This window comes from Emydura macquarii, unplaced genomic scaffold (genome assembly GCF_026122565.2).
Source record: "Emydura macquarii macquarii isolate MOO-44397 ecotype Brisbane River unplaced genomic scaffold, CSIRO-AGI_Emac_v2 contig_450, whole genome shotgun sequence".
In the NCBI taxonomy this organism is placed as follows: domain Eukaryota; kingdom Metazoa; phylum Chordata; order Testudines; family Chelidae; genus Emydura; species Emydura macquarii.
This window is the reverse complement of record NW_027130587.1, coordinates 3,626,850-3,653,883: the sequence shown is the minus strand read 5'-3', so window position 1 is coordinate 3,653,883 and position 27,034 is coordinate 3,626,850. Positions and strand designations below refer to the sequence as shown.

The window sequence follows — 27,034 nt, the reverse complement described above, 5'->3', positions numbered from 1 at the left end:
CAGGTATGGAACGTGGGCTGTCACAGGAGGTATCTGGAAAGATCCTGCCAGCAAGGAAGGCTCCTGCCTTTAGGACAGGTGGCTGTATTCCACCCTGCATATGAAAAACTAGGGCCATATTTTCAAAATTGCTCATTGTCCAGCTCTTCCCCTTAGAGAGCAATGAAAATCTGGCTGTTTCATTCAGGGGTGGCAAGGGAAGTGCTTGGGTGCTGAAATCTTTTGTAAATCTGCCCTGTATTGTTCTCTGAATAGATATATCACACCAAGTCTGATGTTAGAATTAGCTCCACTGTATTCAAACCTCTGTCGGCTGTAATGGGCCTGGAGAGGACTAGGATAAGCCACTTCAGACAAAGGAACAGTCTCATTTTCTTCCCAGCACAATCCATACAAAACACATAACTATTGTGACTAAGATCAAAAGCATTCTTTAGATTAGGCCCAAGTATTCAAGTGCAAACTGGTGTATGATTTTATTTGTGTGTCAAGGGTAGGGTGAAGATCAGCAAAGAAAAGGCATGAATTGTATAGAAAAAGAATAGAAACTATACTCAGATATTAATAAAAAGACATTCAACTGAAACTAATGCGACTGTCATTCCATCCCAGGGTTCTGGTGACACTGATAAAGCAGCAGGGCAGATAAGGTTACCAGAACTGCTCAACAGAATGACAGCTAGATTATGTACAGCTAAGACTGGCGTTGTTCTTTAACTGTGTGTGTGCATGTGCACACACGTGGAATTCCCATCATGGAAGGGTTTTAAGAACACTCTGAACAAACACCTGCCAGGGATGGTCTAGGTTTACTTGGTCCTACTTCAGCATGGGGGGATGAATTAAATAACCGCTGGAGGTCCCTTCCAGCACTACATTTCTATGATTCTATGATACACAGACACACTCTACAGCTCCTGTTTTATTTTAGGGGCTTGTCTGGACTAGGGTATAAGGGTGTATTTTTAAAATCTATGCAGGTCAGATTAGATGATAATATAGAGCCTCTTTTGGCCTTAATCTGTGAACATCTTTTAACTAACATGCTTTAAGAACTTCTAATGTGAACAAGGAAAATTGTATTTTAACATGTGTTAGCTACTGGAGGAGAATGTGTGGTTTGCAGAAAATTATCTAAGCTAAACACATTTATGAATTTGGTATTGCACATGCCTGGCAGTAATGCAGGGTAATACTGGCAGCTATGGACCTGTTTAATAGCATAGCCAGGTAGCAGCTCCAACATCTCACTAGTAAGAATTTCAGTGCAGAACAGGTCCCTGTATTGAAAACTTTATGCTCCTGTGGAGTTTCTAAACTTTGTCCCTCACGGCTTTGGGGCTTTCAAGCTCTGGAGGTCTCTGCTTTTTAAGCTCTTTTCACCTTTTAACTGGATTTTCCTGCCTTTTTACTTGAGCAGAATGATCAAGGTACAAAAGACTTAAGTTATTGTAAAAAGCCATGACAGGAGAAAATGGAGGTTGTGCCTTTAATATTAACTCCGACCCCTTGTGTGTATCCATTGCAATACTGGTTAATTACATGATCACATGGGTTCTCTGCCATAGTATCATATAACTGTTTCCCTATAGCCTGGGACACACGAGCAGAACATTAATGTATTTAAAATATAAAATGCACCTGTACACACACCTTAAATAGTCGATGAGTCTATGTATTCACACTGTGACCCAAATCTGCAAGCAAACAGTGCAGCAAACAAATCTACAAATCTACTGATTGCAATGGAACTCGTGAGGGCATTGATGTCCCACTTACAGTCACTTGTGGGATCGGGGGCATAGGCCCACATTTTTAAAGGTATTTACATGTCGCTGCACTCAGAACTGCACTGCCGTACTAATTTAGGAGCAAATCCCACTGTCAATGGGATTTAGGCTCCTAAGTGCCTAAATCACTTTTTGAAAATGAGCATAGGCTCCTGAATCAGTGAGGCGTTGCAACGCTGCGTGCAGCAATGCCTAAATACCTTTAAAATCCGAGCCTTAATGTATAAAGTCATAAAAATTCGAGATGCCAGGCACTGTCACATCTAGCCCAGCCTGTGCAGACAAGTGTAGGATTGCGCCTTCCAGTATATTTTGCCCACATAGATACTTATAAACAGTAACATTTGAAATTCCTTCACTGATAGAAGTGTTTTTGTTTTTGATCTGCCTTTTATTTAAGGAAAAAGGAGAAATAACCAGACTTATCAGGCTAGAGATGCTTTGAAATCTGACTCCTGCCCAGTGACAAACATAATCCTGGATATGCAGTCAAGCACAGAGCCATGCAAGAAATCAGCAAGCTGCATCTTGACTCAGTAAAAAACTGATCTTTGTTCTAAAGAGATTGAGTGCTGATTTAAAGGTACTCTTAAAGAAATCAGCTTTCCTCACTCAGCTGGCTCCTGGTGTTATCTGAGTCTCTCTCTCTTTCTAGCTGCAGCGCTGGAGTTTGTAAGATTTAAATATTCATGAAGATGAAGGCGAAGGGTCTTCAGAGCAAGGAGAAGGAATGCCAGACAGCGCACACCGATGGATGGAAGACCGTTTTGATTAGCCTCCGTCTCAGTCCTCAGGAGCCTATGCACAATTGTCGGTGTGCTTGCTCCATCTGTCACATGCCCGTTATAGCACTGTTACTATATTTAAATAGCCAGTTCTGCTGTGATTAGGGCAGATCAGCTGGGAAGTGGAAGTATTTTTAGCTCACAGCTAAATTCATGTTGTTGGTTAGACTGGAGAATTAATGTTGTGTTAACAGAGTTCCTAAACCTGGAAGGGAACATACCACCATGTGTGGGCACGTGCTAGTCAGGAATTATTTATCTAAGTGGATCTCCTGGGATTCGTATCGATTTACACTGACAAACGATGGCCTGGACCCCTACTGAAAAGTAGCAGCTGTTGGAAACAGTGATCTGTGCTAAAGAGCAACAACGCAGCACATTTCTGAATTGTCATTAACAGCCACTGAAATTCACACTCTCTGTTCATGGCAACTGCTGCCCTGGCATAGATGAAAGCTAGGACTAGGTCCCTGTAGTATGTTTGCCCCTGTCTAGGCCAAGAGTAGGAAAGCTACACAGCTGCACTGTTCAGATTCTTCAATAATGAACACAGGAGAGCTGAAGTTATTTACAGTGAAAGCTTTGATCTGCTCCTGGGACCTCCAGGGAGGAAAAAGGCCACAATAACAGAGGTAGATCGTTTAACCCACACATCAGGGCACGTGCACACGGATTTCAGCATTGCAAGCCACTGTCCTCAGAGGAAACAATGGATCATGGTCAGAGGTAGCCTACAATAAGGCCTTGTCTACACTGGGTTTTTAGCCATGATCTCCAGTGCAAACCCCAAGCGGAGACAAGATTTACACCAGCACTGTGTGTTTGTGCTGGTGCAGCTTACTGCAGTTTCAAATTGCAAGGGCACAAATGGTGCTGCATGTGCATCAAGTCTGCACCAAAGGCTAAAACTCCAGTGTAGACACAGCCTAGCACCCGTTATACCCATGCCAAGCTTTGTCTTCCACACCCCTTCGCTCTCAGCGTGCTTGGCTCTAAAATCCAGGTGGTCAATGCAGAAAATGGCCCCTATAATTGCAGCAGTGGCGAGGCAGCAGCTCAGAAGACAAGAATGGAGGCTTCAGCTGATAAAGGCATTTGAAGTCTGTTTATCAGACATGACCCATTTTCCTCCCTAAATAAGCAGAGGAGGCTGGCAGATTCTGCACACTCTGTACCCCCCAGCGACCGATCACACTCAAACAGGCACTGTTTCCAAAGCTTTTGCTAAAAGGCTGACAGGGGCTTCCTCTCTCTGAGCCCTGGTGATGGCTGCAGATAACAGTGCAACAGAGAAGTGTTATTACTCACATGGAGAGCGCAACAGCACAGAAACATAACAGGATCGGGATGTCCCTGCGGGTCACTCCACCGGGAGCCGAGCTTCTTTATAATTCCAAGCAAGTCTGGGCACAAGGTCTGGCACGTGGCTGGGAAAGCAGCCAAAGAGTGAATGCTGCCAATTACTCTGCATCCTTTAATGACTCCCAGCAAAGGGCAACAGGTGGGTAAATGGAGAAAGCACTGCCGTGTATAGGCATCTCACCACCAGGGATCAAGCAGAAAGCTTGATGGTAGAGTATCCTACAATTAAAGGCATTACAGCGTCCTTCTAGCATTGGCTGGTGCGATGGCCGCAAAATGGAGCAGATGGCCTGTTGATATATGTTAAGCCCCATTCAAGTACTCAGGAATTAAACTAGCAGATTCACTGCAGCTGTGATTTATAGAGAGATGGGAGTCAGGGTAAAAGAACTAGTTTCTGGAAGTCTTATTGGATATAAAGTCACCTGCAGAGACTCAACATTTAGAATCTAGGCCCGGGGGAGGGGGGACCCCAGGATTTTAAAAACTGACCAATTTGTCAATTACAAGAATGAAACCTTCCTTCTGTGCCCTGGAGTGCATTAGACTGAGTGGCTAATGGATGACTGTGGAAGGAGAAGGGTGTGATTGATCACAGAGCAGAACGTCCAACCAGGCGGAAATGTCTGTGCGCCATTTGAGGGGATGGCACAAAGGGAGCGCTGGGAGAGGTTGCACTTGCCAGAACCCCAGGAACAGAATCAAGTCATAAGGGCCAACGGTTGATATTCCCCCCCTTCCCCCCCGGCAGGTGTCACATCTTTTGTGTTCCAAACTGTAACAATTATGGCTACAATGGTGGTTTTCCCTGTGACTGAAGTGAGAGGGGTGTTATCCCTGTGTAATAGCAGGCAGGAGAGAGAAGAAAAAGGCTATAGGGGATTGTGATCAAGAAGGACACACTTCTCTGTAAAACACACTAGCTTCGGTTAAGAGCACTTGGATCCCAGCCAGGCCTCTCAAACGGGAACAATGCCGCTATGCCGGCCACATTCTCCTTTCCGTACTTCCTCGTCCTTCAGCAGCAAAAAGGTCATCCGTACAAGTAAGATGTTCATCATCCAAAAGAGGCAAAGAGATGACTAAGCGCTTGGCTCAACAAGACAGGGTCCAGTCGAAAGCCATCCATGTAACAATAAACAATAGCAATATAGGACAGTGCTCTCGCTGGCTTTTCATCAGCAGATAACACCTCCTAGCTCTCACCTAGCACTTTTCATCACTAGATCTCAAAGCACTTCACAAAGGAGCGCAGTGTCATTATCCCCATTGTACAGGTGGGGAAACTGAAGTAATCTGCCTGGAGTAATGCAGCAGGGCACAGAACTCAGGGCTCCTGGTCCCAGTCCAGTGCTCTAGCCACTAGTCCAGATTATACTCCCTTATTTGCAGATGGGGACACAGACACAAGAAGGACAAGTGACTCACCCAAGGTAGCACAGCAAGTTAGTGGCAGAGCTACATCCCCTCACTTCTAGTTGTTCTCAAGCCACTCAACCACAGCTGCCCCTACAGCTAACAAAAGCTAGCCGAAGGGATCTCAGCCTGGCAGCGAAAGCAGCACACTTGGAACCAGCAGGGAATTTCTGTGGTGTGGGTTAGGGTACAAACCACAGTAATTAGCAGGAAGGGTTTGAAATCAAGCCCAAAGACACCGTTACAAGGAAGGCAATAAACGGGATAGCGAGAATGTAAGAGAACCGTAATGGAAGGAAACCCTAGGCATGGGATTGTTTTCAGAGACAACTGGGGAACCCTCCTTTTATGGAATTCAGCTGAAATTTCCAGTTAAACAAATCCTTGGACCTAGAATTTGGAAATGCTCAGCCCGCACCTGCAATGCTGATTTGTCAGCATTATCGATGCACAGTGCTAATGATTAGAAAAGCTCTATCGAGTATCTGTCAACCTTGTGATTGCATGAAGGCTCAGTGGGGTACAGAACGAAGTTACTCACCAGCGTTCAGGTGACAGTCTTTGATCTGGAACTGGAGCTCGTTTTCATTTGGAATATCCTTCCACGTGGCGAGGAAGACCTGGCGTTCTACGTACGGGAAAGACAACAGTCAGCGTCCTACCTTCCCAATTCTCCCAACTATCCACACTGCCATTACGAAGAGCCATTGTAGAATGACACGCTGCAGAGATAGACGAGACCTGTCTGCTCACATTTGCTAGCCACTTGACTGGTCTAGTTTTACTGAAAGCAGCGAAGTTCTGGGGTGCTGGTCGCAATGTCCTTACTGTGTCAGACTTTTACAAGCCAAGAGCGGGTGGGGATTGTTAGGAAGAGGCCCAAAAGCTCAGAATACAAGAGCTGCAGCATGCAGGATTTCCCTTTCTGCCCCAGCAAAAAGGTCAAATGTAAAAGCAAGGTATGATTCCGTTTTCCAAGCAACTTCTCCGCCTCCGATGTAAAAGCAGATTAGGGGAGAACATGAAGAAGGAGTTACAGTGTAACATCTATGGGCTAAACCCTGGTCCCACTGAAGTCAATGACCAACCTCCCTCTAACTTCAGTGAGACCAGGATTTGGCACACTCTCAGGGGAGGTATGTTCTGGAAATGTAACTGCTTTGAATGGCAACTGTAGGAGAGAAGGGACTGGCTACTATGATGTCCTGGCATCCCAGCACAGATCGGTGTCTGCCAGGGAATGGCTTTGCCAGTACGTTGTATTCTGCCTGCCCGCATGGTTCTCCAAAGAGCAGAGGGATGCTGACAAAACTCACCCATCTTGCCGTCCTCCACAAAAAGCACGTTGAGAGGAATAAGGCAGCTGAAGTAGAAGACATCGATGCTGTTTTTCACAGCCACCTGGCATGAAAAGAAACAGAATTATGGCATTTTCTGTAGCGTGGGCAAATGTGCGCGCTGGGGATGGACAGGGAAAGGAGTCTCCTAGCCATCCTCATCAGGGGTTCGTGCGTTTCTAGGGGTGATCTTTAACGGCACTGCCTGCAGGTGAAGGCCAGCTGTGCACACACGGGGAGAGATGTTGCTGAGCTTCCACGAATGTCTCTCAGCAGTTACAAATGAGGATCGCGCCCAGCCTGCTCTCTTCACTCCATTTCCTTTGTCAGGTCTCACTCTCCTCCCGTGGGCATTTCACTTTGCTTCTTCCAGAATAAAATGCCAGTCGCTGGTGGGCTCGCAGCTAGCGCCCTCACTCTCATTTCTTATTCTGCCCTCATTCCCCACCCCATGCTAACGTATTCTGGCTGCATGCAGGCTCTCTGTCATTTCACGCCCTTGTCCACAGACGGGCTTTTTAATCTTCCGCTCATGTTCCCTCCCCACGATTTGCAACCTGCCCTTTTAACAGCCAACCTGTGTGTTTAACAACCCGCCTCCCCCTAGTTAGTCTCACACCCCCCTTTCCACCTCCCTGTTTTCCCTGCCCTCCATTCCCACACACACACACACACAGATTCCTTGGCTTCTCTTTGCTCAGTCTAGACACGCTCTGAATACTCCATAGCCGGAAGCCCGGTTCCTGTCTCAAATGTCCCCTCTCCCTTTTCCCTGCATTGAATGTAATTTCTTTGTTGCAGCATACAGGTGGAGTCTGGGCAGAGGCTTCATTTTCTGGTTCACATTTGGATGGCCAATAACTCTGGATTCTTTTGCATTGCACTTAGACGTGTCTAAGTGCCACCTTGCTAATGCTGCTTATCTGCATATTGCTGCTTTTGTCACATTATCTCCAGGTGCCTCACAAGGCTGCCTTTTGCAAATGTCGACACTGAAGCCCGAGGGTTAAGTGACTTGCCTGAGGTCACACAGCACAGTGCAGGAATCAGGAATACAACCCATGCTCACTTCACTACGCCCATCTACCACATTTCCAACTTCCTCACCTCCTCTCAGTTTAACCCTCGACAACGCCTATGCTTCAGACTGAACACACACACAAGACCAATAGTGCAGATTACTCCAGGGAAAGGGAGACATTAACACCCTTTCACATCAGCGCCTGAATTCCTTCGTGTTTAGTGGCTTTATCCTGAGGAAAGCTGTGTAAATATCACTATGGTGTAGCTGACAGTCAACAGCTCATCACTGGGCTGGAAGGAGTGGGGTCTGCTTTCTAGCAATTGGGGGAGGGAAATCAGTGGGTGAAAAGTTTAATCGCCAACAGCACCCTTAAACTCCCACAGCTGAAGAGATGCACATGCTTGCCTCTTAGCACTTCCCATAAGACATTCTGCATAGGATTGGCTGCTCTTTGCTCACCAAGAGAGCGACCTCGCTCGAGTTTTCTCCTTGATGACAATATGGAAAGGGTAGGGGCAAACCAGAGGTTTGGGAAAACTTACGGTCATAACTGAGGCCAGGAACGTGGCTCTATTCCTTTTATTTCTCCCCCTCCTGTCCTTTGCCCATACCACACAATATGCTAGAAATAGGTCGCTGGAGTATACTTTGGCAGATGTCTGCAATTCCTTGGAATAGATTAATCCTAACCTAGGCATTGGACAGACAGTATTGACTGGAAAAGGCATAACGTCTCTTGTTATGGGTCTGTGGCTGGGATATGTAAAGACCCTTATATTTCAATAGGAATTGAGCATCTCACTCCCTGAAGATCCTGGAAAAACCCCAGCCTATGAATCCTCTGACTGGTCACGCAACTGAAACACAAACGCAGCAGTGAACCAGATTAATCCAGAGATGCAAAATTAAAGACCTCTGTGGTTTGTCTGCAGAATCAGGTGTCTTCAGAATAAAGCATGTATGTGATCTGTAGGGCCTCTTTCGAAATAAAACTAATCCCAGGAGAAACAGTTGTTGATAAAGAGCACAGGAGAAGGTGATTGGGAAACATGAACACACCAATCAGCTGATTTGGCATACATGCAAACTGGAGTGCTAAGGGAATGAGGTCAGCATCCTGAACAATCGAAAATTATTTTGGAGCCGTTGGGAAGGTCCCGGTAGTGTGGAGAGAAGCATGAGATTTGCATGTGACAGAACTTGTTTTTTTCCACTTTTTTTTTTTGAACGGTGTATATTTAATTCACACAGTGAGAAAAGATCTTTCAAAAGCAGGGATTAGTTAAAACCATTATGCCTTGTAAATTACGGTGCAACTCATAAATACAAATGGCTCCACATTATAGTCAGTTGTCTCACACGGATTGCCGACATGACACGTTGGTAGGTTTGAAGGTTGACAGGCAGATGGAATATTACATTTAGTTCTTGCCATCCCTATATTAGGAGAGAGCTAAACAAACCAGGTGGCTTTCAGAGAGGCGCAAATTAACAGGGAGGCTGGAAGGAACAACTCATACAAGCTAAACGTGTGAGGTTTGACTAAACAATGGGTGGGGAATAAGGAATACAGGAAGGGTGTGGCCATCCAGGCGATGGAACTGTTCAGGGTGGTAAACTGGGTATAACTAGAGAGAAATGGGATTGAATTGAAGCTAGAAAAAATTACGCTAAATGTCTGGGAAAACAACAGCGAGATCCATTAAGCGACATGATAATCTCCTGAGGAAAGGGAAAGCGCCAATGCTCGGGGCATCTTAAATTGGACTTGACTGTGCACTGGTAAGATGTACTGTAGTGAGCAATGCTGCATGGCAGGGAAATGGACTCCCCAACCAAAGAGATCTTGCCTAGCTCTGATTTCTATGATTAACTGCCCCTTTTATTCTACAGCAACAGAGGTTCATTAGTTTTTGTAGCTAATTGTTATTGCTATACAACAGCAGCAGCTTATAATAGGGGCCAGGGAAGAGCTTCCTCTCCCTCCAGGCACAGATCTAGAGGAACACACCAAATTAATATGCTCATCTTGTTTCTGCAGTTACAAGAGTGCTATAAAAAGGTATCTGTTGACCTCCCGCTCAACTCTGCTGAAGCGTACTGAGGAAGCCGCGTGTTCGCTGCACTTTACTGAGCCAGCCGATTCCGATGCAGCGCAGTGCGTCGGAGCACCGGTTCCTCCTGACACCACAACAACAAGGAGCCCAGCGTCCTCCCTCGCAAGCTGCATCACCGGGCTCACTGATGACATCACTTGCACCCAATTCAGCATCTCTAAGGAAAACGGCGGCAATCAGCTTTCGCACGCAGCCTTTGCGAACAAGGAGCAGCACTGAGCTGAGAGAAGGGTAATCCCGCTAGGACTCCAGCTTCCGGGTGCCACAGTACATTCCGTACATTTCACAACAAGGTTTATTCTACATCTCACCACGCGCTTCCTGCCGAATGGCAGGCCTTCGAAAGAAAACCCGTTAGAGCTTGGACCTGTGATAGCCAATAAAAATACACTCCCCCCCAGCTCCCCCAGGGGTGTGGAGTCTCAGGAGTGCTACGACATTTTACCTGGGCTTGAGCTAGCCCGTTTGGAGCCTTCTGATGGCAGCTTGCGAGAGGCGAGGCTGATGCTCTCCGCACTGTGTCTAGCAGGCAAGCATCCCACCTCACAGAAAGCATCCGCAACGGAACAGCAGGAGCCCAGGGATAAAGGGCACAGAGAACGCTCTCCCCTCTTATCCCTGATGTAGAGTCTAGCACGAAGAGGAACCTGGGGGCGGGGGGGAGAGGAAGATCTGTGCTGTACCCATTCCATGGAGAGAGAACTTTACATCTCAGGAGAGGTGATCCCAGCATCTTTCCCACGCAGGACGTTGATTCACAAACGAAAGAGCTCTCCCCCATGGCTGTGCACTGGCCTTCAACAACACTGCAAACCTTTCGCCTGGGAGCAGGTCTCAAGAGTGCCTGGGGATTTCGGATCTCTGATCCCTGCTCTAGATGCAGCTGGTGCACTCCTGCGTCAGATACACAAACCACACACAGCATGCCCTGCTATAGGGGTTAATTACAGCTTGCAAGAGCGGCAGAGCAGCCATTCATACAGCGGGGCTCTCTACCAAAGAGGGAGGTCTATTAAAAACAAGGTTCTTAGGGCCAGGGACTACAGCCCACTTACCTGTCATTGCTTCCCTACTGTTGATCTCTCCTACGTGCTGCCCATGTTCAACCCTGCAGTGTCTGACGCATACCGTCACACACACTATTTATTACAAGCTCTTCCAAGAAAACTTGGAGGCTATTCTGAGCCAGGAGAATTCTCTCTTCTGTTCCCAGACGAATGTTCTGAAAGATTCTCTTAACTCCTCTGTTATCTAAGTTTTCCCCTGATAGGTATGGTGCTTCTACAAACAAGGATGTCGCAGCAGAAAGGAAGTTTTCCAACTGATCTCAAGAAATTCTTCGTGACCTGCTCTGCTCAGCTGTCTCCCTGTAGCCTTGTATTAAAGCACCTTGCTTGACGCACTTGGAAGGAATTTCCATTCATCTTCAATAACCCCTCTAGTACAGACAAACTTGCTGATCTTACGAGCTTGCTGATCCAAATATGGTTCACCCTTCAGAGAAGTTTGCCTGCTTGTAAGTCTATAATTAAGAATGTACCAACGCTTTCAGCCTCCACCTCTTCTGAGAGGGAGGCAGTCTGGTACACCCTGGCTGAAGCTGCCTTTCCATCTGCAACCTGGTTTGAAAGGGAAAAACTCACCTCTCTTTGAATTCTGTCAGACAAAACTGCAACGTCCTTTGCAAAAACAAAGGTGCCAGGTTTTATTTGTTCAGACAGGCTTTCCTGTGATGCTCTAACACTGAAAACTCACCCTGCCAAAACTTTTGCCAGGCACCCAACTGCTCACAGCTTGTTTAATTGTGACCCTTTCCTCGCTGCGTAACCCGAGAGAACATCCTCCACAGAAAGAAAGTGGTGGGATTCATGTTTGTTCACTATGCTGCGTCTGAACTCTTTCACTGCAGGACGACATCAGAACACTGACGGCTGACAGCTGGTGTTCTAGGATGTGTAACACTGTTTGCTTAGATATTGCTGGTGTGCGATGCTTCAAAAAGAATTCTAACCTAAGCTACATTTGTACAAGAAGCAAGCTCTAAAGATGGGTGTGGAAGCACACTCACCATGCCCTGTAATTCCCTTTCCTGCAGCACTGAGTTCACAACACACTCCGGCAGTACCAAGGCTGAATTAAAGACTTCAGTCACAGGATATAACTTAACTGCAACTGGTAGCGTGTGTCAGTGCTAGCAGTGTCTGTCTAGCCACGCTGGAAAGCACACTCCCACCTGCAGGGTAGATGTACTCTTAGTTTTGCATCGGAGCAGATTACAGCCATGATGTTATCGAGGCGAGAACTTTCTTTCACAGGACCTATTTCACCTCTGCCAGAACAAGGTCGCGGTTTATTCCGTGACAATGGCTGTGGTCAGAAACCTCAAGTAAATGCTCTCTACTTCCCCTCATTTTGTTTGATGGCTATGATCTGCAGAATCCTACAGGCATCTAACAGCCGCTGATCGCCGGGTGCTCTACCGAGAAGCACAAATCCTGAGCTCAGGCAGCAGACTTGAGTTCACGGCGTGCCAAGGCTGGATGATATGCCCTTGGCTGCAGCTGCCATCTCCTGAAATGCTGTTTACGTCAATGGTCAGGGAACAGTAAATGAGCGGGAGGAGGGTTAGGCTCTGGTGTGTGTCTGGCTTTATTGTAACTTAACAAGCACATTTTATTGTATCAAATGTTCTGCATCACATGCCGATGAGAACAGGTCTGGCAAACTGAAGGAACCTGCTGCAGACTCCAGCCTGTGCTCTGGGTAATAACTATCCACAGGGGAAGCTTTCAGGATGGATTTCTTCCCCTCTCTCGCCTTAAGGAGCTGGAAGGGCCTAGGCAATGAAACTGATTAAGCCCCTGCCTCTTCAAAGCCTGGAATACGCTGTCAATCAGCAGCAGGGTCAGGTTTTTACCTGAGTCTGAAGGTAAAACAGGGTGGTGCAGTGCGAGCGATCCAGCTGGTTTTAGAGGGAGCACTTTTTACTTGCTTGACTCACCATTGCTGGAGATCGTATAGGATTGTGACTAAAACAACGTATGGGTCAGTGGTTAAAGCATATGGCTAAGCGTGGGAGAATTTGGATTCTACTCCCAACTACCATTGGCTTCCCAATGGGACCATGAGCAAACCACCACCTCTGTGTCTCAGTTTCCCTTCTATCCAACAGCGGATAGCACCTAATCAAAGTGCTTCAAGAAAGGATCCATACAATTAGCATTATTCATGGTGCTGCTCAAGAACTGGAAGCCTGTCCCCAGCAGGCTCACAGGGAAAACGGCACATCTTTATTGATGTGATGCTGCCAGTTCTCTCCCAGAAAGATCCTTCTTTTTCGGAAATATACACACACAGGAACAGTTGAATCTGCCACCAAAATATAGCCAGCTCTAGGGTGGAACGTGACAGCTGTTTAACAGCACACAACATCAGACAACTGTTCAGGGTAGGAAGAGCAGAACAGAGTACCCAGCTGAAATCACGGGGGCCAACTGCTATATGCTCAAGACGGGAGCTAACACCTAACTCTTGCTAAAAGTCCCACAAGCACTCAGTACCTTGGATATAAGACTAATCCAGGAAACATCCCCCTCACGCAGGACAATGCAGCTTAACATTGTGCTGGAGAACAGGGGCAGGATCAGCTCAGAGAAGAGCCCCTCCTGGATCGTCAACACCCCTTTTTGTAGCATGTGGGTTTCTCCAGGTTTCCCAGACAAGCTCCAATCAGGTCCAGCCCTGCTTTGCTTGTGAGATGTGACAAGATCTCAGAGCCTTGCCTGGAACCCCCTGTATGTCCTTATCCCATCAGTCCCTTTACCTTCACGTACTTCTTTCCAGGAGGCCTAACGAGACTTAGTGTTTCCCCCCCACCCTCTGAGAAGGGTTAAAACTCCCCAAACCTGTCGCCCCCCTGGCAACGGAACCAAGTTGGCACATGCTCACCACTCAGTCACTTTGTCACTTAGAAGAGAGCTACAATGATGTTTGTTTTTTCCATCTCTCCTCTCATGACTGAACCTGATTGCTAAGACTAAAGTGGTTTCCTTGCTTACGTAAGCACTCAATGCCTTCCCACATCATCTTCTCTCTCCACGTACTCATACAGTCCTTTTCATCACAGCACCTGGTCCTCTCACATGTTAATGAAGTTATCTTCAACCTCCCCGGGAAGCAGGGAAGCATTATCCCCAAAGTGAGTAGCCCATGGTTGTACAGGAAGTCTGTGGCAGGGCTGGTAACTGAACCCAGATCTCCTGACCTCCAGTGCCTTCACTAGAAGGTTACCCTTCTTCGAAGGAGAGAATTGCATCTTTGTTTGATCCTTACAGGGAGAAGGTTTTACTGCACTCTTGAGACATCGTTTGGAGGAAACAACTGAAAGTTGTTCTACATTTCACAGTGCTTTTGCAGTGAGTCCAAGTTCTCTGTTTCCAGTATTGCTATCCATGAAGAAATGCAGCAATTGGCAACACAATCACGACAAACGTGTGCCAGCCGATTCAAAAGAATTTTAAGGGCATTTTGAAATATCGAAGTCGTGCGCTCAGCTGTTAGCTTGCCGGCCACGCTGAATGAGTCCTGGTGATTGATAGAAGGTAATGCCAAGGCATGGAATACATCCATTGTTGATTTACAATGTTAAAATCTCAAGAGAACTCCAACGTCCCAGGCGTGAATAGGTTCACGAAGGCTCTGTGATTCTGTCTAGCTTGTTTTCTATTAAATCAGCCAGTTCAGGCAATTACTTTCTGGATAGAAAGCTGCAAACCTCCAGGTCTATGCAGCAGCAAGTCAGACCTGGTCTACACTGGCAATTTTCTGAAATTCACCCCCCTCCCGCAGCATCAATGCAGCTCCACAAGCGCTAACAACAATGGGATTGCTAGGGCAGACGAGCTGCCAACATTTTTACCACTGCATTGTCTAGATCTCCTCAGAAGGACTGCAGTGGATGCCTAGACAATTTTACAATAGCATTTGCATCTTAGCAAAATTTTGGGGAAATTGCTAGTACTGACGCAGCCTTAAAGACCTGTCGATATTGGAGAAAGTTGTGCCAGTTACAGCCATGATGAAAAGAAAGCAAGCATGTTTTACGCTGTTGCGCAGAACTATGTGGAACAGTTGGCAAATACGGTTGTATCTCACAGGGAAACACAGCACGGACAGCACTTTATTAGCCAGAACTGTACTTGAGGTTTTGCCACCAGCAGGTAATCAAGTGCGCTTTCTGAATATTAAATCCACACAAAATGTGGCTGCAAAGCTCAGTAAAACGAGATTTAGGAGTAACCGTGACGGGAAACTATTTCAAACATTCACAAGCATTACTACACAGTCAATGGTAAATATATGTTCTTCGTTGTGAAACACCCTTCGTGGACTAAACATAACATGGTTTATTCTTGCCTGTGTGGACAGAAACACGCGGTCAAGATTTTGACCCTGGGTAAGACTTGGCTCCCCAGCATGGTTATAACATTTTATTCTGCCCACACAAGCAAAAACACAATCCGGGTTTTAATGCAGTTGGGCCTCAACACTGTGGATACAGTAGTGCAGATGGGCTCTGGATGTAAACCTGGTTTGAACTGGCCCTGAATTCTCGGTAAAATGGTTAGTGAGAGACCGCACACACACACAGCTCATCAGTTTCAAGGGACAGAAGGCACTGAATTTTAGAAGCCTTTATTCATTTCCTGGTTCAGCAGCTGCAGTTGTCTTGAACATAAACAAACTCATCGAGTATCCCATATATCGGGGCAGGACACTCTGTGTCACTGCAACTCCCCCTCCGGCTGCTCGGCATAATGCAGAAGTTACAGTGTTGAGGGGATTTCTGAACGGAATGGGTGTGTATTAGGAATGGGATTTTGCTTTGGTGCAGGACGGTTTCCAACCCCAGGCATTCCAGCATGCCTTTTTTTATTCCAAACCTGGTCTAACCCAAAGCCTGGTCTGGACAGGATTAATGGATTTTTACCACCTCAGGTAAAAGTCACTATCGTCCTCCTGGCCAATTCCTCCTTATCCCACATGCACTGAGGAAGAGTGAAAGCAACCGCCCCAGGCATTTCCAGAGGAGATGCAATTGCCATTTGGGTTCTACACCCTGCTCCAAGGTGGGGAAAGAAGAACAGAAGCAGAACAAGTCTGCTCTTCCCAGCTGGGAGCCATTGGCCTGGCCTCCAGTCAACCCCAGGCCTCTGAGGCCAGCTCGGCTCTGGCACCTTTGGGCACTAGTAAAAGAGCCTGGGATTACTGTAATTGTATCGCTGGCTGTCGCCAGCACTGTGCAGTGGTGAGATCAAGCCAAATGCCAGGTGGCCTGTGAAAGGCTGACTAAGTAATTCAAAAATGTTCCTAAGCAACCAGCATTGATGGAAATGAACAAAACAAGAACAACTAAGTCATGAAGATCTAATTTAGCAACAGACACTCTTCAAAAGGCTTACTCCAAGAGCAGCTCTCTTTTGGGGGGAGGCAATGGGGACATAACAGTGGGATCTGGAGCTGTTTAACTCTACAGGGTCAAACCCTTTTTATATTTATATCTGGCTTCATTCTTTCATTAAGGGTCACTCTAAGGGCTGGTTTACACTTACCACGCAATTCGGCGGCAGTCGACAGGAGTTATGCAAACTACGCAGAGTAGTTTGCGTAACTGACGTCGACTGCTCTGCTTCCCTTCTGCGCGGTGTTTACACTGTGCTGAGCCAACGGGAACAGCATTCCCATCGACGCAGCGCTATGCTACTTGAGGGGGGGGACTTACTGAGTCGACTTCCTGATCAATTGAGCGGGTCTCACTGACCGCTCAATCGATCCTGAAAGATCGATTTGGCGGCAGCGATTTTGTATAATGTAGCCTAACTTTGTATAAACGTATAAATGTATAACTTAGTATAAACGTAGCCTAACTTTGCTACAATGGCTGTTGAACTTGGCTGACAGTTCACATCAGCAGAAGACAACCATTTTCAGTAGTAGGTTGGAGATGAAGAGGGAAGGAGTTTGCTACCCTTTATCCTACATGGCAAGACTACTGGTAAATACCGCCTACAAGGCTATTTGTTTCCATGTGTGGACCCTGACTGCATCTTGTGTAACTAGACCACTTAACATTTAATTCTTCTCTTCTTTCTCTAATGTGTCGGCTTTTGTTAACGTGTCAAGTGTTTTGATCACTTTCGCTGATTAGGAAAGGTAAAAATTAAACTGCACTTAGTGAAGAATTGTATATTTTAATAAAATTACAATATGAACAGGACAAACTCATTACTTCTGAAATTGTCGCCTGCAGAATGAACGACTAGTTTGAAGCTTTTAGTTCACACGCCATGGGAATTTAGAGATCAGTTTGGTTACCTGAGGACTTATTTTTCTGTTACTGAAACAAAAACTGAGAATAAAAAAATGAAATGAAGGGCCTTAAAGTTCAAATAAATCCTGTAATCTAGCTCTTAACAATTCCATGAACAGAAAATCACATAAAAATCACGTTCAGCTTACTGAGAGTTTTCTTTCCTCAATGAAAATAAGCGCAGAGAAACACAACAGTGCCCACGTTTTGCTATAAATTGCTCTCTAAGTAGGGCACCTATCAAAGTGATTTCTGAGGATGTTTTAAGAATGATTATTTGCGAGAAAACACCAAGAATACTATTCCAGAGCTTGGTGCGAGCGGGGCAATGACAGATCTCCATCAAATCCACTGCTGTCTGGAGAGTAACAATAGTACTTTTTAACTTGGCTTCAGTTATTGTCATGACTCAACTCTCAGCTGAGAGAGATACTATTACTCCATATGGCAGCTTCTCCGATTGTAAAAGGGCAGCCAACTTCTGTGGCAATGAGGTAGCTAGTCAACTAGCGAGCAGGTCTGGCACTAATGAATACGCTGATTATTTCCAAATAAGGCATCTGGAGGTTTCCACATATGTTTTCTCTCTGCTTTATTCTTGTAGTGTTTTCTGCTAGAAACAAACTGCGTTCTGATGCCTTTGGAGGCTTCATGGTAACCCAACTTATTTCATCTCCTTTCTGATCAAAGGAAGCAGCGGCTTCAGTGCGTGTTGCTAAAGGTTTATGGAGCACCCCTTCATGTCCAAAGCCAGGAAGACAGATCTAGAAGGTCAGTTATTGGGTCTCCCCAATTTTGTGCCCATGAACTAGTGTTCGTAACAGCTGAACCAAAATGATGTGATCACCACCTTGACATGCCTAGCTATTCCTGGTCCTGGAGAATCAGTGATCCTTTACTGATCTCCTCCACGCTGGTACAGAAGGCTGCGACTACTCCCCCTGTGGACTGGTCTCATGTCTTTGCCGAGAGGCTCTGGGGTGGGAGACCCGTTCATCTCTGCTCCACTCAGGCAGAAGCAGCTACTGCCCCACTCTCGACGTGGTGCCAGTTTGGAGCCTCAGGAACTAAGCAGTGGAGCTATTTCTAGCTGTCTGCCCGAAGACTCATTAATAAGTCATAAGCCATGGAACGCAACAGTCAAGAGAAGAAAACCTGTTGTTCAGGCAGATGAAAGTTACAATTTAATCATTGCGGTTTTTTAAACCCAGGAGGGAGTAAGAACTCTCTCTAAACAGGAAGTGCTCCACTCTGTCTCGGCCCCTAAAGCAACTGGAGACCAAACCAATGGGATATATATTCAGATCCGCTTCATCCTAATCTCTCCCCAGCCCCAGATCATCAAGTCCCTGAACTATATGTGCTGCAGAATTCGTTATCTGCATCTACTGGATACCAGAAGTGTCTACCCAGGAGACGTACAGATAAACACAACAGACCATAAACAGGGGAATCACTAATCAGCCAGCTTCCAGGAAACGGGAAGCTATTGCAGACTCTGCCAACGGGGCAAAACTCCATTCTGTCTGAGACCTGCATCTGCCTGACCAGTGAGGTGAATGCTAACTTAGATAAACCTAGCAGTGCCAAGACCCCAGAATCTCCACTGCAATATCTGACCCCACGCTGCACAAGGAAAAGCTATGAGGCCCCGTTTTACCAACCCCTGTATTACAGTGAGAAGGGCCTGAGAAATGAAATGCACAAAACAGTTTCATTAATGTAACATTAACAACCTCCATCTTTCCTTTCCTGGATTTGTCCTGGGTCTTAGCTCTTTGGGGCAGAGAAAACGCCAATGATCATGGTAAAGCACCACATAAAACGAGCTGTGCTACATAAGCCAAATAAATATTTAATCACACCAGCAGCAGTCATTTTTCCTGCAGTTTCCTTTATTCTTACATCTCAAGCCATCATCTGTGTGGAACTAAAGCACAGTGGGGGGATCCACTCCAGAAGGTCACGGCTCTTCCACCCCATTCGAGCCCAGCAAATCCCCACCCCAGCCTCTCAACCAGCTACAAACGCACGTTCCCTGGAGCAGATCTGAATCTACTGTATTCACGGAGCTCCAAGAGGGCCGGCTTATTTACTGCGAATACGAACAGATAAAACACAAGGAAGTGACTCCATTTTGTCTCCTTGGGGGAGAATAAACAGGATGGATATTTCCCTTTTGTAGGAGGAAATACGGCAAACCCAGCCTCCCTCATTTATCAGAATCTGCATAGTTCTGCACAACTCCCTACTGCACACGGCTTTTCAATACTGTACTTTAACACCACATGGCATCTGGGCACTGCAGAACTTCCATGCTTCACTGGCCAACATCCCTATCTATTCTTTCAAGCCCATCAGTTTCGTTAAAGAGCTCCTGTGTATGTCATTGCCCACAGCCCCCACACCAGGCTTGGGAGAGGGCAGATGTTCTGACGTAGCCTGGCTTGGAGCGGAGGTTAAAAAGGTTATGTTTTCCTGCTATAAAGGTGCCGGGGAGGCGGCCGGGGAGGATATTAAAACATTAGAGAGGAGCTTGCTTTAACTCCATATAATCAGAAAAGCACACAACCTTTGGCGAAGGTATTAAATGCGGGCCTTGAGAGTGACTAGCCCGGTGCCTGAGGCAAAGTCCAGCTCTGGTAAATACATTCTGCCTCTCCCCTACAGCTTCAATTAACCAAGGAATCATCTTCACCTCCTGTCCTACACTGTGCAGCCATGTTCCACCCAAGAGCTAGCTGCATTGCAGGAGCATAAAGTGGCCCCGGATGTCAGGTTAGGTTTGTGAAGCGTTTCAGGATCTTTCAGGAGGAGGCATAAAACCAGTTATCTAAGACTTACCTATAAGTGCTACAAACCAGCAGCCCCCTCCCCACCATTTCCAACATATCCCGGCCCAGAAGTCCACACTCCCCACCCCTAAGAAGCCACTGCTCAGCATTTCACAGGGAACTTCCAGATTCCTATTTGGAGGCGCCCCCAAAGAGAGGTGACCTCGGCTAGAAGTGGGAAGAAGACAACTGAGCTGTGAGCCCCCTGCTCTTCCCCAACGTGGTGTCAGATGCTCCTTACCTGGAGGTTGTTGAGCGGCTCCATTTTCATGACCGGTCCCAAGGTGTTGAGGGGAAGGGAGACGTCAATGCTTTGGTTCGGCATCAGCGGAGTATGAATGGCCAGAGGCGTGCTGGGGATGACGCCAAAGCTGGGAAGGAGAAAGTCAGAGGGCGTTCACAGCAGCACTGCATTTCTGAGAGCCCTACGTGCGACGCAGTCACTTGCTTTAAAGGGAAGGGTTCCTGGGACTGCTGTCCCACAGATTTAATGTGGGCTGGCCTGGCTTACTGCCTTTCCTGAGTGCTCCCCGTTATTATTTAGGGGAGAGGAACTAGGTGACAATTTGCATCAGGGTGGATGCTTGAGGTAGGACAAAGCACAGGAACTTGAGTCTGGCTGAAAACGTGCCCACTCTGGCCAGGAGATCATCTGCTGGCAACTCTTTCATTCTCCCTCCCATGGCATCAGCCTAATGGCTGGAGAGCAGTCTGCCCTGCGAGGAGCAGCTTACTAGCATGTATATTCAGAAGGGCTGGAAGGCAGGCTCACGGCCCGGCAGAGACACTCTTCACTTTCACCAGAGACACGGGCAGACAGGCAGCTGTGGACCTTACGTTAAAGCTGGGGCAAAGGATGGAGAGACAAGAGCTAGTGCAGGGCAGAGAGGGGGTATCCATGAAACGTCTCATCAAGGAGGAATCAGCAGGTTGCACCAGTACTGCTACAAAACAAGACAGTTTCCAGCACTGCCAGATGGCTGGTTTTGGATGGGCACATCCGGATCGGCTGCTGGGTCTCTGCTTTAGTTTATACTCTCATTGGACAAGCACACCACCAAAGCTGATGGGATTTACACTCACTCATCTACTCCGGCTCAGAGACATAACCCCACATGCCCTACTTAGTGGTAGGGTTTATACGGTCCACGTTTCACCTCCATACTCTGCAACGGCATGTGTGCAAGTGCAATTCAAGGTGTTCGCTTGGACTGATAAAACCTACATGGTTTAGGTACTGGCTATGTCAGTGGCCAGGTCCCTCTTTATGAACTTGTCTCAGCAGTTGAGATCAGACTGGGGCACCTTGGCCAATGCTCCCTGAGTGTGAACTCCAGGGAGCTCGAGGCAGGATGTTCTCACTAAGGGGCCCGCTGCGCTGACATTTGCTTTTTCACCTGTCTGACCTTCAGGGTAAGTAACAAGCCCTGGTGATTTGCTCTTCGGCCTTTCTTTGAGGGGCAGGTGAGCTGCATTTCGCTGTCAGGTGCGAGAGATGCCAGGGTGATGGGTGCACTAGAAATGCTTGGAGTCCTTTTCGCATGGGCTTACACAGGCTTGTTTAAGGGATGACAAGCACCCAAGGCTCTGATGAAAAAATTAATGTGCTGGTACTCGGGGGTGCTGGGGGTAGGGGATCATCTTCCTGTTCACAGGACTTGTATCACTGCTACAGCTCAACAGCAGAACGTGTAACGCTATATATTGAAACGGAAAGGGTAATCGAGATGGCTGGGAACAAAGAGGAAATGGAAAAAAAACCCAGCAGCAACAGCAGGAAAGAAGGAAAGATCATTTCCCTCACTGGCACCCACCACGGTCTTCCTGAACAGATGCTTCCTGCAGGGAATCTATTTACCTAGCAGCACCCCGAGGCCATGCTGTCCTGAAGAAATGTTCTTGAATCTCTGCTCACCCTACTGGCCTGGCTGCCTCTCTGCTGACCACCAGCATCCCAAACTTCAAATTACACAACGCTCCAGACAGACACACGCAAAATCTGCAGGTAAGTGACTGGGGGAGGAAGGGCACGTTAGAAGGGTTCTCCAGCGAAGGGCTGGCCTGCCCAACCTGAGAGAGCGCTTGCAGAGTATGGCATTTCCAAAGGCATAGGGCATCAGCTGAGACAGGGGGAGACTGAAGGGGGGGTTCTGAAGGGAGGGAGAGGGGGAGACCACCAAAGCCAATTCCCAGTAAGGAAGCCGAATTGTTTGGATTGACCAGAGAATCCACATCCAGTTTAAGTAATACAGGCTGATCTGCTGCAAAAGCAGTACATGCTGATCTACTGTCCCTTGCAAATTACACGCTACCTAGATCCAAACATCCTCCGTGGAAGCGTAATGCCAATGCGTTTAAACGTGGTTTTATACAGTGGAAGACTCCGGCAGCAGGGTAAGTCTCCGGTGGGGGGAGGCAGCGGGGAAAGTCTTCAGGGGGGTAGGGAGGGTGGCTCCAGCAGCTCCCCACTGCGGAGCTTTTCCCTACTGCCACAAGTGGTTACACATCTCAGCCTGCTTTTCAGTGCAGCACGTAGCTACGTGTGCCCCCCAGGCTGCCACCAGTCTAGACAAGGCCATAATGACTACAGAAAAGGAGAGAGGGTCCCAGCATATCTTGACAGAGAATCTTCACTCCCTCTACAAGGCAGCGCTTAAGAAATGAAGAATCTGCAGGCTATAATAGAGGCACTTTAATCAGAATGGGCCTTTTACAATCTTGACAGCAACCGCAGCGTTCCCATGATTTACTGCTCAGCGTAAGCGATGGCAGATCACTCCATGTGCCCTCTCTCTGACTGAGGCAGGTACAAATGTGAAAGAGACAGGAGTGGGATTCTGCTGATAGGGCACTTCTCTTCGTTAGGGCAGGTTTACGAACCGGGATCCGTATGCTCCCGACATTCCACTACACGGCAAGTGGCAGCTCCTTCCAGCAAAGTGATTTCGCTACCCACTGTGCTTGCCATAAGCTATTTTACCTTGTGATTTGTTCACTGGCGAATTACGTTAGTTAAAAAGGCTCGTGTTTCCAGACAGTTTAAGTCCTGTGTGGATGCTGTGTTCCCTCCCACCTCAATTTGGAAATGCAGTCACTTGTCTATTCACTGGGGGCAGCTGCATCTGCTGACTCAGCAGCCTGTCAGCTTAGGTTTACTTGGCTAGGGCTTTACCAGCTCTAAAAATGCTTTTCAGCCTTACAAATCAAGGGCTGTTTCAAAACATAACTGAAATTAAAAAGGGGCAACTGCAGCTTCTGAGTTAGAAGGAAGAGGGGACCATATGCTCGCTTGCTCACCAGGGCAGGGCAGACTGTTGAGAACAGATTGTATTAAAAACAACCCAGATGCATCAATCTATGATATTTTCAGTTGTATTTCATACAGCCCGTAGCCAGAACTCGTCAGCACACTGTATTAAGCATTTGCTCTCAGGAAAGAAATATACGTGCATGGCCTGCTCGGGTCTTTAAAATTGTTCCTTACCAGATCTACCCCAGAGCAGGTGCCAGCAGCATAAATGGCTTCTGGTGGCCACAGCCAGGCTGCTTTCTACTAAGAAGCAGCATTTTCTCCACTGTCTAGACTCACCTAAGCCATTTAAATCCTCGGTTGAGTTACTATGGGCCATCCTGTGACTTTGCCCTGAGATGAACTCATTTTCAGATGGATGAATGCGTCACACCTCCATGCCACGGTTACTAGATACAGGATGCTGTTTTCAAAGCCATTCAGTGCTGGCCTAACTCTGCTTCTACTGAAACCATCTGAAGTTTTACTGTTGACCTCAAGGGGCCAACACAGAGCACTCTTTAAAGTCCCACGCACAACAGCTATGAAAAAAGTTTGCCATTTCCAGCATTTAGCTACCAGAAGCAATCTAGGACTCCGGGCACAGCATATGAACAATTCTTGCCCTGACTGCACGTAGACGAGGTGATGAAGAAAAATCTCACCAAGATGTGGGCTACACTTTGACTCTCACTGCACTGGTGCCTGCACCCATGGGTAACAGGTACAGGTAACTAATGATACCATAAACTGAAGAGGTTTTAATGACCAAAACTTTGCCATTCGTTTTTTCATTGTATTATTGTCCATCTAGGAAAGTTTTCAGTGGACGCCGTTTGCCACTCTTATCTTTTAACCCTTCAGACTCTGTTCAGCCAGTACATGGAAGATGATTTGGTTAGCGAGGGGCCTGTGGAAGCCTGCAGATGACTAACTGGAGAGACCAGAACAGAAGGCTAGTTTAATCCTATTTAGTGGTTCAGGACTTACAGCATGCAGCCAATACAAGAGCCCACGCAAGTTTCTGGATTTGTTTTAAATCCCACGATGACGCTGAAAATTGAGCCCTGGAAGGGCCTGGGAATCAGGCTGGGAACCAAAGGTTGCTCACACCCATGGCTAGAACAGGGAAACTGAGCGGGACGCCCTTTCTGGGAGCATCCCCCTTTCCTACCACACCAGGCAGGGCATGTGGGTTCCTTACCTGTTCTTGTTAAACTGAATCGCAAAGTCAGTCATGTGCTGCAACGCCTTGTTGGTGAAGTTCATCTCCATGTAGATGTGTCCCTGCCTGTGAGTGAATGTCCCAGAGATCTCCAGCCCTTTAGCCTTCACTGCAGGCAGCCAAACCTGAAATACCACAAGGAATCCTGTCTCAGCACCAGTGTAGTTCGGCACGCATGGGGTTGGTGCTTTTATGTGTTCAGACACTGGGCTCCTGAAGAACCTTTGTGGGGAATCACGATCACCATCAAACACAGACTACCGAGTGACCATGGTTGACGGCATCACACTAGGCATCATGTAGTGAAATTCCCAGATGTCCAATCCTGTAAATCTACCAATCTCTAGGGCGGCCTACTGGGCCGTGCCAGGTAGGGTCAAGGCATGCACCCCCTTGTACACTGATGGAGAGTTTGACAGCCCACCTGCTGGAGTGCTTTTGCTCATCCTGGTGACACGGCTGAAGAGTGTGCTATGCTGCTTTTGAATATAACAAGCTTCTGATGGAAGGCCAGTTCATTGTGAGATTATAACATTTTGCACACAGCCAAACCGCTTCATGATGCTCAGGCTTTGGAGTCGGCAGCCCATCTAGGCATGTGAGCTTTGTGGAGAATGCTGGGTTTAAATTCGATTGTTTGAGCAGCAGACCGTGTTTTTAACTTGACACTGTACATAATCTTTTATCCGGCATAGCACCAGCAAGCAGCCAAATGCTGAAAGCTTGGTGCAAGGTGTGTACCAGTTTATGCACGTGGGTTTTATATTAGTGTAAGACTTTGGCTGGTTATTCATCTATTGGCCACTTACTGGGATTAACAAAGGCTTAAATAAGTAGTGGCTCCATACAGGGAGAAGGTGAACACGTTTGTGCCACAAGGAAGAACTTAATCCCCCAGTGTGACCCGGGGCATGGAAAAAGCTAAACGCCATGTTCCAACAGCTGTTCGGAAATGGCCTGCTTTCCCCATACATCTAGCTTCACACTGGGTATTCTAGGCTGGCCAAAGCATTGTTAGCAGGACCAAGTTCTGTTGATACTGAAGAACCAAGAATAAATGGCAGAGTAAGAAAAGAAAACTGCTCAGCCAGTGCTTTTCCCATCTCTCTCTCTTACAATCAGGTGCGACCCCCGGGCACGCGCTAACACAGCGCTCACTCTACCCAGGTTGGTGTTTTTAATCCCTCACATACAGGATTCCGTCATACAAATGGATTTTCTGTTTACTGCTCAGCACTAATGGCGGGGCCAGTGGGGGTAAATCTTAGACTAGACTCCCAGGACATCTAGCTAATAGCTGCCCAGTGGGGAAAGTGGCAAAGCCAAAGTTTTGCAGCTCCCACAAATCCTTCCTTACAGTGACATTACCGGCAATAGTCGGGAAATGCTGAAACCTGCCGTCTGCAGCCGGTTACACTGGTCTTCAACAATCACTGTCCCTCTGGGGGAGACATCAGATATACCTACTGGAAGGTAACTCACGTAGTCCATCCCGTACCTCCAAAAGCACGAAGGGGACAACAGCCTCTAACTTCATGCTGCTGAACAGTGGCATACGGAGGGTCTCCGGTGCCTGGGGGCCAAGCCTACATTTGCACCCCTCTGCCTCACCCCTCCCTCCCCGTAGGGCAGGAGGGGTCCCGGTGCAGCGCTGCCCCCCCACCCGCACTTATCCGCCACTCCAGCCCCGTGCCGGGTTGCACAGGGCGCCGGGTCAGCCCTTCATGACGGGCGGAGGGTGAGGGGTGCTGGAGGCTGAGGCGTAGCTGCTCCCGCTTCTGCTCCTGAGCCCCCCCCGCATGTCATGAAGGGCCTGCCCGGGTCCCCTCCCACCCAAGCCGGGAGGTGAGGCCACCCCATCTGAGCCGGCGTTGAGCTGTGGGGCTGGAATGGCCAGTAAGTGCGTTCTGGGCCAGCCCTTCACAACGGACGGAGGGTGCAGGAAGCTCTGCGCTCCTCAGAGCCTCCTGCACGTCATGAAGGGCCGCCCCGCCACCCCCTGCAGGACGGCACCCGGGTGCCTGGCGCCCTCCTGTTCCCTCCCACCCTCAGTACGCCACTGCTGCTGAAACTATATCAGTGGTGAATAACAGACTGTAGCAACGTTTCTCTTACGTACAGATTTTGGAGACACATATCCTCCGGGGGCCATGCCTATACCAGATGAGAGTTCGAACAGGTCATTGAGTCCACTGCTAACCACTGCTGGGGTGGGTGAAGGGGCAAAAGTTGCAGGAACAGATGATGGAATAAAGGTCTGACCCACCTGCAAGAGTTAGGAAGAAAGGGCAGAGATTAACAATGCACATGAAGAATGCTGCTTATTAAATAAGGCATGAATTTGGGCAATATCCTGAATATTTTAAAGCACTTTACAGCTTCCCTGCTGAATTATCAGAAGTGCTAAATCATGCAAGTGAATTCCACTGCTCTTGGAGACTCAGCCCTATAAACTTTGCTGTCACCGTAACCACATGATATCCTTA

General features: G+C 47.6%; 1 protein-coding gene across 3 annotated transcripts in view; it reads right to left on the bottom strand.

The window, feature by feature from the left end:
* Positions 1–27,034, bottom strand: part of AP2B1 (adaptor related protein complex 2 subunit beta 1) — a 103,155-nt gene that overhangs the window by 11,865 nt on the left and 64,256 nt on the right. For all 3 annotated transcript variants that reach the window (XM_067537788.1, XM_067537787.1, XM_067537789.1), the window contains 5 exons: positions 26,668–26,814; positions 24,528–24,673; positions 20,276–20,405; positions 6,670–6,754; positions 5,895–5,981 (listed from right to left, as the gene is read on the bottom strand). In XM_067537788.1, the coding sequence (XP_067393889.1) occupies positions 5,895–5,981; positions 6,670–6,754; positions 20,276–20,405; positions 24,528–24,673; positions 26,668–26,814 (595 nt within the window). The remainder of the gene's footprint in view (positions 1–5,894; positions 5,982–6,669; positions 6,755–20,275; positions 20,406–24,527; positions 24,674–26,667; positions 26,815–27,034) is intronic.